Source organism: Muscardinus avellanarius, assembly GCF_963383645.1.
Source record: "Muscardinus avellanarius genome assembly, chromosome: 10".
Lineage (NCBI taxonomy): Eukaryota > Metazoa > Chordata > Mammalia > Rodentia > Gliridae > Muscardinus > Muscardinus avellanarius.
Genome location: NC_137796.1, coordinates 89109034 through 89122993, shown reverse-complemented (window position 1 = coordinate 89122993; position 13960 = coordinate 89109034). Strand labels below are relative to the sequence as shown.

The window sequence follows — 13960 nt, the reverse complement described above, 5'->3', positions numbered from 1 at the left end:
CTACTGTAAGCTCATACTTAACTGTTTAGGCCCTCTTTTCCCCACTCCCGTTCTGGTTTCTACACATAGAATTCCCTGTTCCTGAGACTCCCATCCCTTTGGTCACTTCCTCCAGTGTTACCCAGCCCTCTGCTGTGGCAGGCACCATCTCTGGGTCCACAGCCCTGTTTGCTAAGTCTCTGAACCAATCACCATGTTCCAGTGCCTGCTTTCTCCCTTGGTTTTCTCACCTTACTGAGGACTCCAACACTGAGATTAGTTCTGATGAACTTCAATGTCCCCGGGGCTGGGAACTCAGGCAATACAGAGGCTTTGTTAACTGCCCCTTCACAAATACAAGTGCCCTCTGTGCCCCTATCTTCTGTCCATGGGGAAGATACAGGGACAACTTCCTGCCTGTCCCCCAGCAGACTAGGGCTGAGGCAGGTGACATGCTAGAGCAAGTGCTGGCCTCAGGCAGCACTCCGAGGCCATGCCAGGCTCAGGAGATCCAGCACTGAAGCAAGCCTAGCACTGAGGATTCCTTGGAGCAGCCCCAACTGGCCCAGACAGTGAGGAGCCCAGGCCAGCCCAGGCAGGCCCAGCCATAGGAGGAAAGGCCTGGCTGGGTGCAGTGCCCTTCTCTCCTTCACTGACCTGCTATGGATCTTGGGTGAGCTGCTGCCTTTCTTTAGCCTCCCTGTAAGGGCCTATGGGCCCATGTCCTAACATCCTGGTAGTGAGAGGACAAGCCAGGGCTCCACCCAGCTTTCCTCAGGGTCTGGGAGGCCTGTCCAGAGGAGGGGCTGAGCCAGACACACCTGGAAACCCAGGAGAGGTAGCGTCTAGCTTCTAGAACTGGAACCTCAGCACTTTCCTCAGTGACATCTGGAGAGAGGGTGGCTCATAGCCAGAGAGGTCCCCTCAACCTCAGGGCTGTGCATCTGGGCCTGAGCTGGCGAGTGAGAGTCACGAAGCAGACATACCATGCTGGTGCTGAGGCCAGCCACTGACCAGAGCAGTATGGCTCTGCCACCAGTAAATAGACTTGTCCCCCTCTGCTGCAAGGGTATAGATTTATTTTCTTCTGTGTGTGGTACTGGGAATGTAACCCAGGGGTGTTCTACCTCTGGGCTACACCCCAACCCAATTTCTTATTTTGAAGCAGGGTCTGAATTGCTGAGGCTGGTCTCACATCTGCTATCTTCTGTATTAGCCTACCAAGTGCTGGGATTACAAGTGTAGGCCACCACTCCCAACTTATTTAGGCACTGGTGATCTGGTGATTGAACCCAGGGGCATTCTACCTCTGAGCTATAGAGCTATACTCCTAGACACACACACACACACACACACACACACACACACGTGTGTGTGTGTGTGTATATTTTTTGTTTGTTTCTTGTTTTGCAGGTTTGAGGATGGAACCCAGGGGCATTTGACCTCTGAGCTACATCCCCTGCCCTATTTTTTATTCTTTATTTTGAAACAGAGTCTCACCAAGTTGCAGAGAGCCTCACTAAGTAGCTGAGGCTGTCCACGAACTATGATCCTCCAGTCTCAGCCACCAGAATGCTGGGATTACAAGCGTGCACCACCACACCCGGCTTTCTTATTCTTTATTTTGAAACAGGGTCTCACTAAGTTACGGAGGGCCTAAGTGGCTGAAACTGTCTGTGAACCGTGATCTTCCAGTCTCAGCCTCCCGAATGCTGTGATTACAAGTGTGCACCACTATGCCCGGCTATAATTTTTTTTAAACAGGGTCTTGCTAGGTTGATGAGAGTCTCACTATTTGCTGAGGTTGTCCTCTAACCTGCCTTCTCAATCTCCAAGTACTGGGATTACAAGCATGTACCACTATGCCTGGCTTTTATTTTTATTTTGTTTTTGTTTTGAAGCAGGGCATATATAAGTTGCTGATGCTTGCCTCAAACCTGCAATCCTCTTGTCTCAGCCTACCAATTATTGGGATTACAGGCATGTGCCACCATGCCCGGTTTTAGTTTTTGCTGTACTAGGGATTGAACCCAGGGCATTGTAAGTGCTAAGGAAGCACTCTACCACTGAGCTACTTCCTCAACCCTGTAGGATTTAAGAATTTCATTGACCCCATTGGACAGATTTTAGAGCTCCTGGAAACAGGCTGAGATTTTGAGGTCATTAATAGGCCCTGGATCTGAAAGAGAACAAACTCATTGAGTTTATCCTAGGCTAGGCGAGAAGACAAGAAACACTTGGGAAATCTTATTCCCTTTTATTCTCTTCAACTAATCAACATGACCACCAGTGACACAACACTGTTATTGACACACAACACTCAGAAGTGGGGCCTCTCTTCAAGGACAAGTTGGGTGAGTGGGGCTTCCCTCATGGGCAGAGGCATCTGGGAGCTGCTCACCTCAGGGTGGGAGTCATGGAGCCCCATCTTTTGGTGGTGATGGTTTCAAGTTCCCTTCCTCACTGAGGATTCATGCCTGGTTCTTTTGAGTTCCCATCTGACCTCCATAGGCACAGCAGTTTCAAGTTTCACTCCAAGCTCAGATCAGTTTCTAGCTCCCCTCTGCTTTTACCAATGACCCTTCCCCTGGCTGGTGGGCTCCTCCACCAGGGCACCTCTGAGCGCTCTGGGGCCAGACAAGAGGGTCTGACTACATAATGCCTTCCAGACTGTTCTGGTGGGCAAGAGTCTCCACTCCTGGGCCTTCATCTGAGCTGGTCCAGAGGGACTCTAGACACTGCCACCTCCCTGCTAAATTCCTCCCAAGATGTCACTGGCTCTGGGAGGGAGGCACCTAGCTCAAGGAGTTTGGGGAAGTGGGCGAGAGAACAGATCATACCCAGAGGTCTCTCACTCTGCCCTTTTTCTACTAGGAAGCCCCAGACTCCACCAGTGTGTCCACATCATCCATTCAGTACCTGAGCCAAGACCCTTACCCCTTACCTGTCCCCACGACATGCGAGCATCTCACTAAGTACGCTATACCCTAGTCCTCGTAGGCTACAGCCAGCCTCGACTACACTGACTGCCTCCCCCAGACTGGCCTCTGAACCCCCAAAGCTGCTCCCCACCACTAACCTGGGATGTTTTCAGACCTGTGTCTGAGGGAATCTGCTTCTAGCTTTAAGGGGTTGTCTCTACAACTGAAGTTTCTGCTACCATTGTAGAGGGGGGCAAATTGGCTCATCTCCTCTTCTCAGAGGGACACCCCCTTTGTCTAGCATTGCAGGCAGGCTCCTCCCCTTGGTGGCACTCTCCTGCCTGGCACTTGGGTGGGGTGGGGTGGGGTTTTATGCGGATGTCAGCAAGGCTCTCGCAGAAATGGCAGGAGGCCTGCCTCTTCCCTCTCCCCAGGCCTGGGGGGAGGGGTTCTCCCACAATGTCCTAGGTTTTGATCCTTTTAAATTGGAGGGTCATCCATTTGGGGGCAGGACAGATGAAAGGTGAAGGGTTTTCGCCTTTGAACTTTTAGGTACTAGGATTCGCAGTCTTTTCCACAGCCCTGTAGGCTTCCAGGTCGCCTCTCTCTGGCCATGGGACTCCTGAAGGGCCACCTCACCTTGGCACCTCAGTCCTACTCCAGTCCAGGACAGCGCATGACCCGGGCCAGTGCGGGGTCGGGGGTACTTCCTTTCCAAGCCTGCACCAAGCAGAGTCCTTCCGGTCTTTCAGGATTTCCAGGGATAGGGGGGATCCTGGCTGCAGATGTTTCTCTCAAGAGTTTTCTCTCTTCAACCATTTTATAGGGCAACCATGTCTCCACTGTCACATGGGCCCAGGAATCGGGCAGGTGTGAGGAGGGCTGGCCTGGCGGGAGAGTGCTTCTCATCCTTTGGTTTCTCTCCAAAGCTTTCTGGAGAGAGGAGAGATGAGCCAAGGGGGTGGAATTTTCCCAAGGCCAGTCAGGTTGGGTCACCCCCACCTCAGAGGGCTTCAGGTTCCGGGGTGAGGGATGTGGTCCATAGATTCTTCAGGGGACTTCAGGTCCAGTCTCTGGGGTGTCTAGGTATCCCCACTGCACGCAGGCCAGCTCATCCTGCCGGCAGCCTTGCCACCAGCTCACACTGAAGGCTGAGGTTTAAAAATCAGGTTGCTGGCTAATCAAAGCTTGCTGTTCTGTTGTCTCGCTGCTGTCCCTCGTCACCACAGAGAACCCAGAGTGGCTCTTGCTGGCTCAGAGGAGTCTAGGAAGAACCACACACAAGCCTTGAGTCTCGGAAGGAATCTATTCTTTGGAGGTCAACTAGCAGCGGATTGTCCCTCTCCACTGAGGACAGAATTCGAGGAAACGAAACGGGCTGCCACCGCAGTCAGATGGGGGCAGTCAGATTTCAGGAAAAACCTCCTGTGAGACCTGAGAATGTTGCAGAGGCTCCTCCGATCTCGGAGGCCTCTTGAGTAGACGTTCCAGCTGAGCTGGGGAAGGTGGTCCTGCCTGGCATGGGGAGAACCCTGGCAGCCTGAGCTGGGATCTGCTTGCACTTGGAGCTTAACATGCTCCCGGGAAGAGGAGAAGCTGGCCTGGAGTTTGCTGGGTTCCATCTGAACAGCTTTCCACCTTGGTTTGCTGCCCGCAACCTATCTAATGGAAATTCCCCCTAATTTTTGTGGTGGTTCCTCAGTATTCTTACACTAAAGTTGGTTTTTTTTTTGTTGTTGTTGTTGTTTTTATACCAAACTTCAGCTTTGAAGAAGGCTTAACCTCATTTTTTTCTTTGCCATTTCTGGGTTCTTATTGATAAGGGATTCTATGGCCCTGACACACACAATTCATCTGAGATTGAGCCCCCCAGTGCAGTGAGCTAAACTTTCCTCATCCTACTGTGTCTTACCTCTGTGGGGGTTAAAAAGCTCATCGCTCATTTTTCTCCACTTCCAACTTGTTCCCTCACTACTCCCAGCTGAGAATCTTTCTCAGTGCAAATGTCCAAGGCCTGGGGCAGGGCTCCCTCCCACAATCCCTGGGAGAGGACTCTGGGATAGGAGTGCAAGGGAAGTGTTCCCTGCTTGTTCGGGGTCACCCTCCCAAGTCAAACTGCCACGCTGTACTCCCTGCACTTCCCTGACCCTACAGGATTTTGATACAGTTTCATGGGGTTGTCTAGAGACATATTGGGACCTCTTCCTATAATTAATAGGGCTTTTATCCGCTATGGTTTATAGGGTTTTTCTGCTACAGACTTAAAGGGCTTTTTAAATTTTCCTACATATTTATAGGGTTTCTAACCCAACAGTTTTTCTCTACTGCCTTATAAGTGGTTCCCACCAACAATTTTTATAAGATATCTCATTGCTGATGTCAGAGCACTATTTTCCCCAGGATTCTTCATCCTCTACTTCTCTACAATCTGATTTGGCTGTCCTCCTTTTCCCACACTATTTTTTGGGGGATGTGGAGTTCCTCTCAGGAGAGAGAGGCCCCTGGTCTCCAGACCCACTTCACAGGGAAACACCGGGATGGCAGCTCCTGTGGAGGAGGAGGGCTGCGACTTCTGTGAAGCCATCTCCGCATTCCGGGCACAAGTAGGGCTTTTCTTCCAAGGGGGGTTTGGGGCTTTCCCCTTCCTTGTGGCTGCTGCTGCTGCTGCCTGTGGGAGTGGGGGCCTCTCCCTCTCCCTCGCCTTCCTGGCTTGTGGACAGGGTAGCTGGCTCTGGCAGGGGATCCTCAGGTGTGGGGGACTTTTCTTGGCTGTGGGTTTCCTGGTGCCTGGTAAGCGCCAGGCGATCAAGGAAGGAAGCCCCACAGTCGGAGCAGCTGTAGGGTTTGGCCCCCAGGGGGCTCCTGAGGTGCTCCAGAAGGACGGAAGAGCTCTTCCCCAGCTCGGGACTCTTCTGGGATTTCCCTCCTGCGTGGACTTTCTGGTGCAGCAGCAGCTCAGAGCTGAGGCCAAAGCTTTTTTTGCATTCGGGGCATTTAAAGGGCTTTCCGCTTAGGAAGGGGCTAGGCCCCGCCCCTTCCCCTAAGCCAATCCTATAATCGGGAAAGAGGAAGGGCTTTTCATTGCCATGGCTGAGCTGATGCTGAAGGAGCACAGCGCGATCCTGGAAGCTCTCTCCACAGTGGGAGCAAATGTAGGACTTGGAGGAGAGCAGCCCCAGCCTTTGGCTGAAGCTCTCCTGACCCTCGGGCGCTTTGAGGGGCTGTCCGGGGGGGTCAGCTCTGCCCTCCGCGGCGCCCGGGTAGGAGTTCCCTCCAAAAGGGAGCCTCGGGGGGCGGAGCTGAGGAGTTTTGGGAGCTGGGTGCGCCGTGAGACCGTCTGCATTTTTGTAGGGGTTTTCTCCGATATGGATCCTCTGATGCTGCATGAAGATGCCCTCGTCGTTGAAGCCCTTTCCGCAGACCAGACACTTGTGGGGTTTGGCTCCGGGCGGTGGGGTCAGCAGGGCGGGGTCCCCGAGCCCCAGCAGGGTGTCGCCCTGGGCTCTTCGGGCTGGGGTCTTGCCCCTCTCGTGGATGACCCGGTGCTGCTCCAGCTCGTGGGCCTCCAGGAAGGCCTTCCCGCAGTCGGAGCACACGAAGAGGTTCTCATCCATGTGCGTGCGCACGTGCGTGATGAGGTTGGAGCTCTGGCTGAAGCTCTTGCCGCACTCGGGGCACTTGTAGGGCTTCTCGCCGGTGTGCGTGCGCCGGTGCTGGATGAGGTGCGAGCTGCGGATGAAGCTCTTGCCGCAGTCGGAGCACTTGTAGGGCTTCTCGCCCGTGTGGATGCGCTGGTGGCGGATGAGGGTGGAGCTCATGATGAAGCTCTTGCCGCAGTCGGCGCAGATGTAGGGCCGCTCCCCGCGGTGGATGCGCTGGTGGTTGATGAGGTTGGAGCTGACGCTGAAGCTCTTGCCGCACTCGGGGCACTTGTAGGGCCGCTCGCCCGTGTGCGTGCGCTGGTGCCGCAGCAGCGTGGCGCTCAGGGTGAAGGTCTTGCCGCACACGGGGCACTTGAACGGGTCCTCGCGCAGGTGAGTCCGCTGGTGCTTGATGAGCGTGGAGCTGTGGCCGAAGCTCTTGCCGCACTCCAGGCACTCGTAGGGCTTCTCGCCGGTGTGCGTGCGCTGGTGCTGCGTCAGCTCCGAGCTCTGGATGAAGCTCTTGCCGCACTCGGTGCAGCGGTACGGCTTCTCCCCGGCGTGGATCTTCTGGTGCTTGAGGAGGTTGTGGTTCTGGCCGAAGCGCTTGCCGCACTCGGGGCACTTGTAGGGCTTCTCGCCCGTGTGCGTGGCCTGGTGCTGGATGAGGTCCGAGCTGCGGTAGAAAGCCCGCCGGCACTCGCCGCACTTGTAGGGCTTCTCGCCGGTGTGGGATCGCTGGTGCTTGATGAGGTTGGTGCTCTGGGTGAAGGCCTTCTCGCACTCGGTGCACTTGTAGGGCTTCTCGCCCGTGTGCGTGCGCTGGTGCTGCACCAGGTTGGAGCTCCAGCTGAAGCACTTCCCGCAGTCGGGGCACTTGTAGGGCTTCTCGCCTGTGTGTGTGCGCTGGTGCTGCACCAGGTGCGAGCTCTGCGTGAAGCTCTTTCCGCACTCGGAGCAGGTGTTGGGCCGCTCTCCAGTGTGGATGCGCTGGTGCCGCAGCAGCTTGGACCACTGGCTGAAGCTCTTGCCACACTCGTTGCATATGTAGGGCTTCTCAGCCCCAGAGGGGCGACCCTGCACTAACTCCCGCAGGCTGGGCTCATTGGCGGGGACCACTGGAGGGCTGTTCCAGGTAGTGAGGGTCCCCCACTGCCAGTTGGCCTCGCATGCCTTGGTCCAGTCAGACGGGGTGGAGACCACCTCAGGGGCTGAGGGGTCCCGGGGAGTCTGGTGGTCAGAGGGACCCAGAGGGGCTGGGGGGTCCTGGGGGCCTGAGGGGTCCTGGGAGGGGCTCTCCAGGGGCATCTCTGGTGGGTCCTTGGATTCTGGACTCTGAGCTGGATCTCCCAAGATGATCTCCACCCCGGAATTCTCCTGCTCAGGGCTCTCCTCTTCATTCCCACTCTCGGCACCTACAGACAGAAAGGGAGTCTCCAGCCCCCATCTCCTTTCAGAACATGGGGTCTGGCCTCTCTTCCCTCCCCTGGGCTTCCCCCAGAGTCTGGGCCCCTCCCTGAACCAGGGCCACTGTCTTGTCTGGACCGCAGTCCCTTCCGGTGCCCCTCACCTCTGTGGGCATCCTCCAGGCTGGTTTCAGGACCCTGCAGATCCGGGCCCCACAGCACTGTCTCGGGCTCCATCCCGGAGCGCAGGACTTGAAGGGTTCCAGGGACCCTGGAAGGGGGAGAGACACATGCAGTGGAAGCCAACTTGGCACTCTTCCTTACCCCCCGAGTCTCACTCCCCCCTTATTCCTACTTCTGTGAATGGTGGCACCCTACCACCTCATATTTTTGGGCACCAGTTTCACCGTGGCCCCCTTTGCGCCGCAGGCCTGATTCCTGCTCCAGATCTTAAGATCACAATGAAGCAAGTAGGTGAACTTAAGAGTGTAATTAAAAACTCATCAGACATGACCCTTTGAACCCAGTCTGGGGGCTGGAGAAGTACCTGACACCCACAAGGGAGGGAGGTTCTCACCCCATACCTCTGATGCCCAGAGGCTGGGAAACCTGTTATTTTGCAAATCAGAGAAAGCTCATTAAGACTCCAATTTTCCTCCTTAATGGGGCTGCTAATTGAGACCAATAAACTTTTCCCTTATGAGCCCCAGTGAGAACTGAGGCTGACACATGAAGGGTTAAAAAAAGAAAAAGAAAAGAAACGACCCCACTTCCCCAGAGTGGGAGAGGAGCCCTCTCCACTCTGGGCACTTTTCCTCTATCTAGGCACAGAAAGAGGGTCAGGCCAGAGGGAGGGGAGAAACAGTTTAAAGTCAGGGGCTTCCACAAGAGCCCAGAGGAAGGGCAACAGGTAAGGGGATGGAAAAATATGTGGGGAGCACCTGCAGAGGCCTCAGTGTCTGCCAGGAGTCCTCATTTCTCACACCCAGTCCTCCCACAGCCCCACCAGGAGACCCAGGAATCAGGCTGTCCATTTCACAGATTAGTTAATCACCCCTTGGGGGAGACTTCTCCAAGGTCCCAGGTGGGAAGCTGCGGAGCTGAGACCTCAGTGCTGGGTTGTATGTTAGCCTTGCCCCTGTCTCTGAGAGTAGGAGGTGACCTTGGGAGTCATGTGAGACTCAGACTCGTGGGCTGCTGGCAGGAAACTGGTGAGGAGGAGAGCTCAGGCAGAGACTGCTGGCTGGCCGTGAAAATGGGTTGCAGAAATTCCTGGGACCAGTCTCCATGGCTATAGAAGGAGGGGCTGGACCCAGTGACTAGGCCTGACAATCTATGTTTTTTAATTGATCTGTGTCTTGGAGATTGAGGCAATCCTGCCCATCAAAGCCTTCCATGACCAGTCCCATCTTAGGACCCCTCCTTCTGACCCTTCATTCTGTTTGTTGATGTTGTATCCCATGCCTAGAAGAGTGCCTACACACCATAGGTACTCAGTGAGTACTGGGCTGAATGAATGACAGATGGATGAGCTAGATGTCCTCTGCTCCTAGAAAACCTGTTTGGCCCAATGCTTTTAAAGTTCTTGAGGGAATGGAAGCAAAGAAACCCAAGTTCAGAGTGACTGACCCCCTGGGGGGAAAACAGCCAGCTGTCACTCCCAAATCAGAGAGATGATTCCAGGGTGAGGGAACAGGGCCACAGGAATAAAGTGCTAGGCAGATCCTGATGGGAATCCCTGGGAGGGGCCTGGGCTTCCAGTGGCTGTGTGGGTGGGCACCCTGTGCACAGGGGCCCTGGTGCAAAGGAGCCATGCAAGGACTCAGTTGAGAGGTAGCTAAGGTGGGGTGGCTGGGTGGATCTCGCCAGAGCAGCAGGAGAGCCACAGGTTAGATTTTAGGAAGTCAATACATTTCTTCATGTCTGCAGCGACTTAGGCTCTGAGGCCCCCTCCCCCAGCCGTAAGGGCCTTTGGCGAGGTGGAAGCAGGGTCCTGTGCCTGGCTGTTCTGAGGAGGCCAAGAAGGGCGAAAAGCCACCTGCTGTGTTTACTACGGACAGGTAGGAGCTTATGTACCTTGACTGTCTTGAGAAACTTAGATTTGGAAGGAGGGTAGGAGTTAACGACAAGGCTGACATGAAATCTCCAAGTGGGAAGACGGAGGGTGGCAAGAAGTGCTTGCAGCCTGCCCAGGCCCAAGAGCCCCGGCCTCGGACCCCCAGGCCCCGCTGGAGGCGGCGGCGGCTGCCCGGGAGAGGTGTGGGAGCGGCCCAGGGTGACCCTGACATGGAGGCAGCGGGAATGCCGCCACCCTGGCCCGCTCGTGCTCCCCCTCGACTTGTGCTCCCCCTCGACAGCCACCCTCTTTCCGGCTCCCGCCCCGGCCCCGGCCCGGCTCTCCAGGGCGCCGGCCCGTCCAGGCCCGCGGCCCCCAGCGCCCGCCCGCCCGGCCCAATTCCCTCTTCCCAGAATGCTCACGCCTCCCCTCCCCCACGCCCAGACCCTCGCGCTTCCCAGAATCCTCCACCCCGGCCCCCGGCCCGCCGCGCCCGCGCCCGCGCCCCCGCCCTGGGCCCCATTGTTCCCCGCGGCGTCCCGGGCCCTGCGCACCCCGGGAACCCAGGCGTCCCCAACTCACGGCTCTGGGGTCTGGGGGAGGCCGGAAGGCGGACTCCAGCCCCAGGGACTTAACCCCTTAACTGCCCGGCCTCGGGGGGCGCGCGCGATGCCGAGGACCCTGGGGTCCTTCTCAAGGGGTGATTCCAGGCTGAGGACCCGGGGACCAGTTCAGGGTGACTGGGACGGAGCAGGAAGTGACCCCAGCTTCCCGGGCCCCTCTAGCCTGGAGTCAGAGCATCAGCTCTATGGGATTTAACCCTTTGCCTCCCACAGCCTGGGAAAAAATATAAAGGGGGACGGCAGGAGCGGGGAGGTGGCCTAGAGGACGCCCCTCTCTCCCTGTCTCAAGTGGGAGCAGGCGACACGGGCATCTCCCGGTTTCTGGCTTTCTGGCTTGTCATCTCTCAAGGGCTGCGCCAGCCACCGCCGGTTAAGCCCGGGCTGGGATTTGGTGGCCGCTGGTCCCCTGGGGCCGGCCTTTGTTTGGACTCTCCCTGGACCCGCTGGATGCCTGAATTCTGGGGTGGGAGCAGAGTGGGAACGGAGGACGCGAGGACGGGCTACAACCCAAAAAGGGCTCAAGTGAAATAAGTCTGGCAACTTGGGGACAGCGAGGCCAGGAAAGACGTGTGGCAGAGTGTGCCCTCCACTCCTCTTCCCTTGTCAGTTCTCCTCTTAGCTCCCCTAGAAGAAGAAACTGAGGCCCAGGAGTAGGAGCAGAAGCTCCTGGGGGTCCCCTTAAAAGAGGAGATTGGGTATGATCCCCCCCATCTCAGGACATAGAGCACAGCATGAGAACCCTTCAAAACCCAGGGACACTGCTGGCCTCCCAAGGCACAGATTATCATCTGGGCTCCCAATTCGTATAGCCTTTATCTCCTTTATTCCCCATCACAGTAAGGTGAGACATCATCTCCATTGCACAGGTGAGGAAGCCAGGGTATGAGAAGGGAGGTAAAGTGTGGAGGGCACATCCTTTGGTGAGCATAGGGGTGGAGAGACCTCAGAGCTGGACAAAACTTGGGTTCAAATTTAAAAAATTTGGAGACCAGTGTGGTGGCGGACACTTGTAATCCCAGTACTTGGGAGGCTGAGACAGGAGGATCACAGGTTTGCAGCCAGCCTCAGCTACTTAGGCCCTCCACAACTTAGTGAAAACCTCGTTCAAAATAAAGAGTAAAAAATAGGACTGAGGGTGTTGCTCAGAGGTAGAATGCCCCTCTGAGCTACAAAAGTAGCTCAATATAAATAAGAAAATAAAAAGGAAAGCTAGGAAGTAGCTCAGTGGTAAAATGCTTGCCGTGCATGCATGAGGCCTTCCTTGGATTTGATCCCTAGAATCAAAGAAGGCACACATAAAAAACATAATAATAAACAAGGGCTGGAGGGTGTATCTCAGTAGTAGATTACCCCTGAGTTCAATTCCCAGTATTACTACTACTACTACTACTAATAATAATAATAATAATAATAATAATATAAATTCTGTGTTACAGACGCGAAGGAAATCACAAAATATGATAGTCCTTTCTGGACTGTTTTCAGAACTGTGAGGGAGCGAGGGATGGAACGAACATCAGAAACGTGAAAGAATGCAGTTCCTTGGGGCTGGCATGGGGCTTCGGAGTGTGGCCACCAGTAGAGGCCGCCTGGCCCTGCCTCTGTGGCTTCCCAGGCCCGCGCCCTTTGCCAGCTCGCCTCCAGGCACATCTCCTGCTTGTTCATGGCTCTAGTTCCTGTTGGCTCCTCACTCCCACCTCAGGGCCTTCACCCTCCTGGCCCTCCTGTGATCCTTTTTCTCACCGCTTGAGACTGGACACATACACATGTATAAATCACTGTCTCCCTACCAGCCCCTGCACACCACCTCACCTGCCTGTGTGTGCAGAGCATGCCAATGCCAGCTCCGCCTGGGCAGGGAGCTTTGTCTACCATTCAGCGTTCCCAGAACCTAAAACAGTGGCTGTCATGTAGCAGGTGCTCAATTTGCTGATTAGGCTGCAAGAGCCTGACCTGGCCCCGGGGCAGTGAGGATACAGGAAAGCCGTGCCCTGGAGGCTCAGAGAAGAGCTTAATTGGGGTTATACATTTTTGTTTGCTTGCTTGCATTTTTTTTTGTTTGTTTGTTTGTTTGTTTTTGTGGGTCTGGGAATAGAACCCAGGGGCATTCAACCTCCGAGCTACACCCCCTGCCCTATTTCTTATTCTTTATTTTGAAACCAGGTCTCACTGAGTTGTGGAGGGCCTCACTAAGTAGCTGAGGCTGTCTGTGAACCACAATCCCCTGGTCTCAGCCTCCCGAATGCTGGGATTACAAGCGTGCGCCACCACGCCCGGCTTTCTTGCACCACTTTTTTTTTTTTTTTTTGGTGGTACTAGGGGGTGGAACTCAAAGGCTTTCTACCTCCGGGCTATTCTCCCAGACCTATTTTATATTTTATTTGGAAACAGGGTCTCACTAAGTTGCTGAGAGCCTCACTAAGTAGCTGAGGCTGGCTATGAACCTGTGCGATCCTCCTTTCTCAGCCTCCCAAGTGCGGGGATTACAAGCAGGTGCCACCACACCCGGCTTGCTTGCACTTTTAACTGAATTTAATTGCCACACTTAAAAATCAGTATGTGAAAGCCAGGCACAGTGGTGCACACCTGTAGTCCCAGCTCCTCAGGAGGCTGAGGGAGGATGTTCACTTGAGCCCAGAAGCTCAAGGCCATCCTGGGCAACACAGCAAGATAAAAAAACTATATTTCACATAAAAATTTGAACTTCCGCCAGGCGTGGTGGCACATGCTTATAATTCCAGTATTCGGGAGGCTGAGACAGGAGGATCCGAGTTCGCAGACGGCCTCAGCTACTACTTAGGCCCTTTGCAATTCAGTAGACCCTGTTTCAAAATAAATAATAAGCCGGCCGTGGTGGCACACACTTGTAGTCCCAGTACTTTCGAGGCTGAGACAGGACAATCTCAGTTTGCGGACAGCCTCAGCTACTTAGTGAGGCCCTGTTTCAAAATAAAGAATAAAAGATAGGGCTTCTCAGACAAAGCCCTACCCCCCAGATCCTCCTCACTGCTACACTCCTAAGATTCAGGCCTAAGTCCTTTCCTAATGTTCTCTTCCTCAAAAACAACCTACTAGCTGGGCGTGGTGGCCCATGCTTGTACTCCCAGCATTTGGAGGCTGAGATAGGAGATCATGGTTTGGGGACAGCCTCAGCAATTTAGTGAGGCCCCTTGCAACTCAGTGAGAACCTGTTTGGAAATAAAAAATAAAAATAGGGCTGGGAGTGTAGCTCAGAGGTAGAATGCCCCTGGGTTCAATCCCTAGTACCTAAAATTAAATAAAAATATAAACCAGTGGGGCGTAGTGGTGCACACCTGTAATCCCAGTACTTGGG

The 13960-nt window shown here is 54.8% G+C and overlaps 1 protein-coding gene across 1 annotated transcript; it reads right to left on the bottom strand.

The window, feature by feature from the left end:
• Positions 1-5419: 5419 nt before the first annotated feature.
• ZNF629 (zinc finger protein 629) lies at positions 5420-8184 on the bottom strand (the record flags this gene model as incomplete). The annotated part of the gene is made up of 2 exons (XM_080703894.1): positions 5420-7956; positions 8112-8184. The coding sequence occupies 2 exons, from the start codon at positions 8182-8184 to the stop codon at positions 5420-5422; spliced, it is 2610 nt and encodes an 869-aa protein (XP_080560020.1).
• Positions 8185-13960: the final 5776 nt, after the last annotated feature.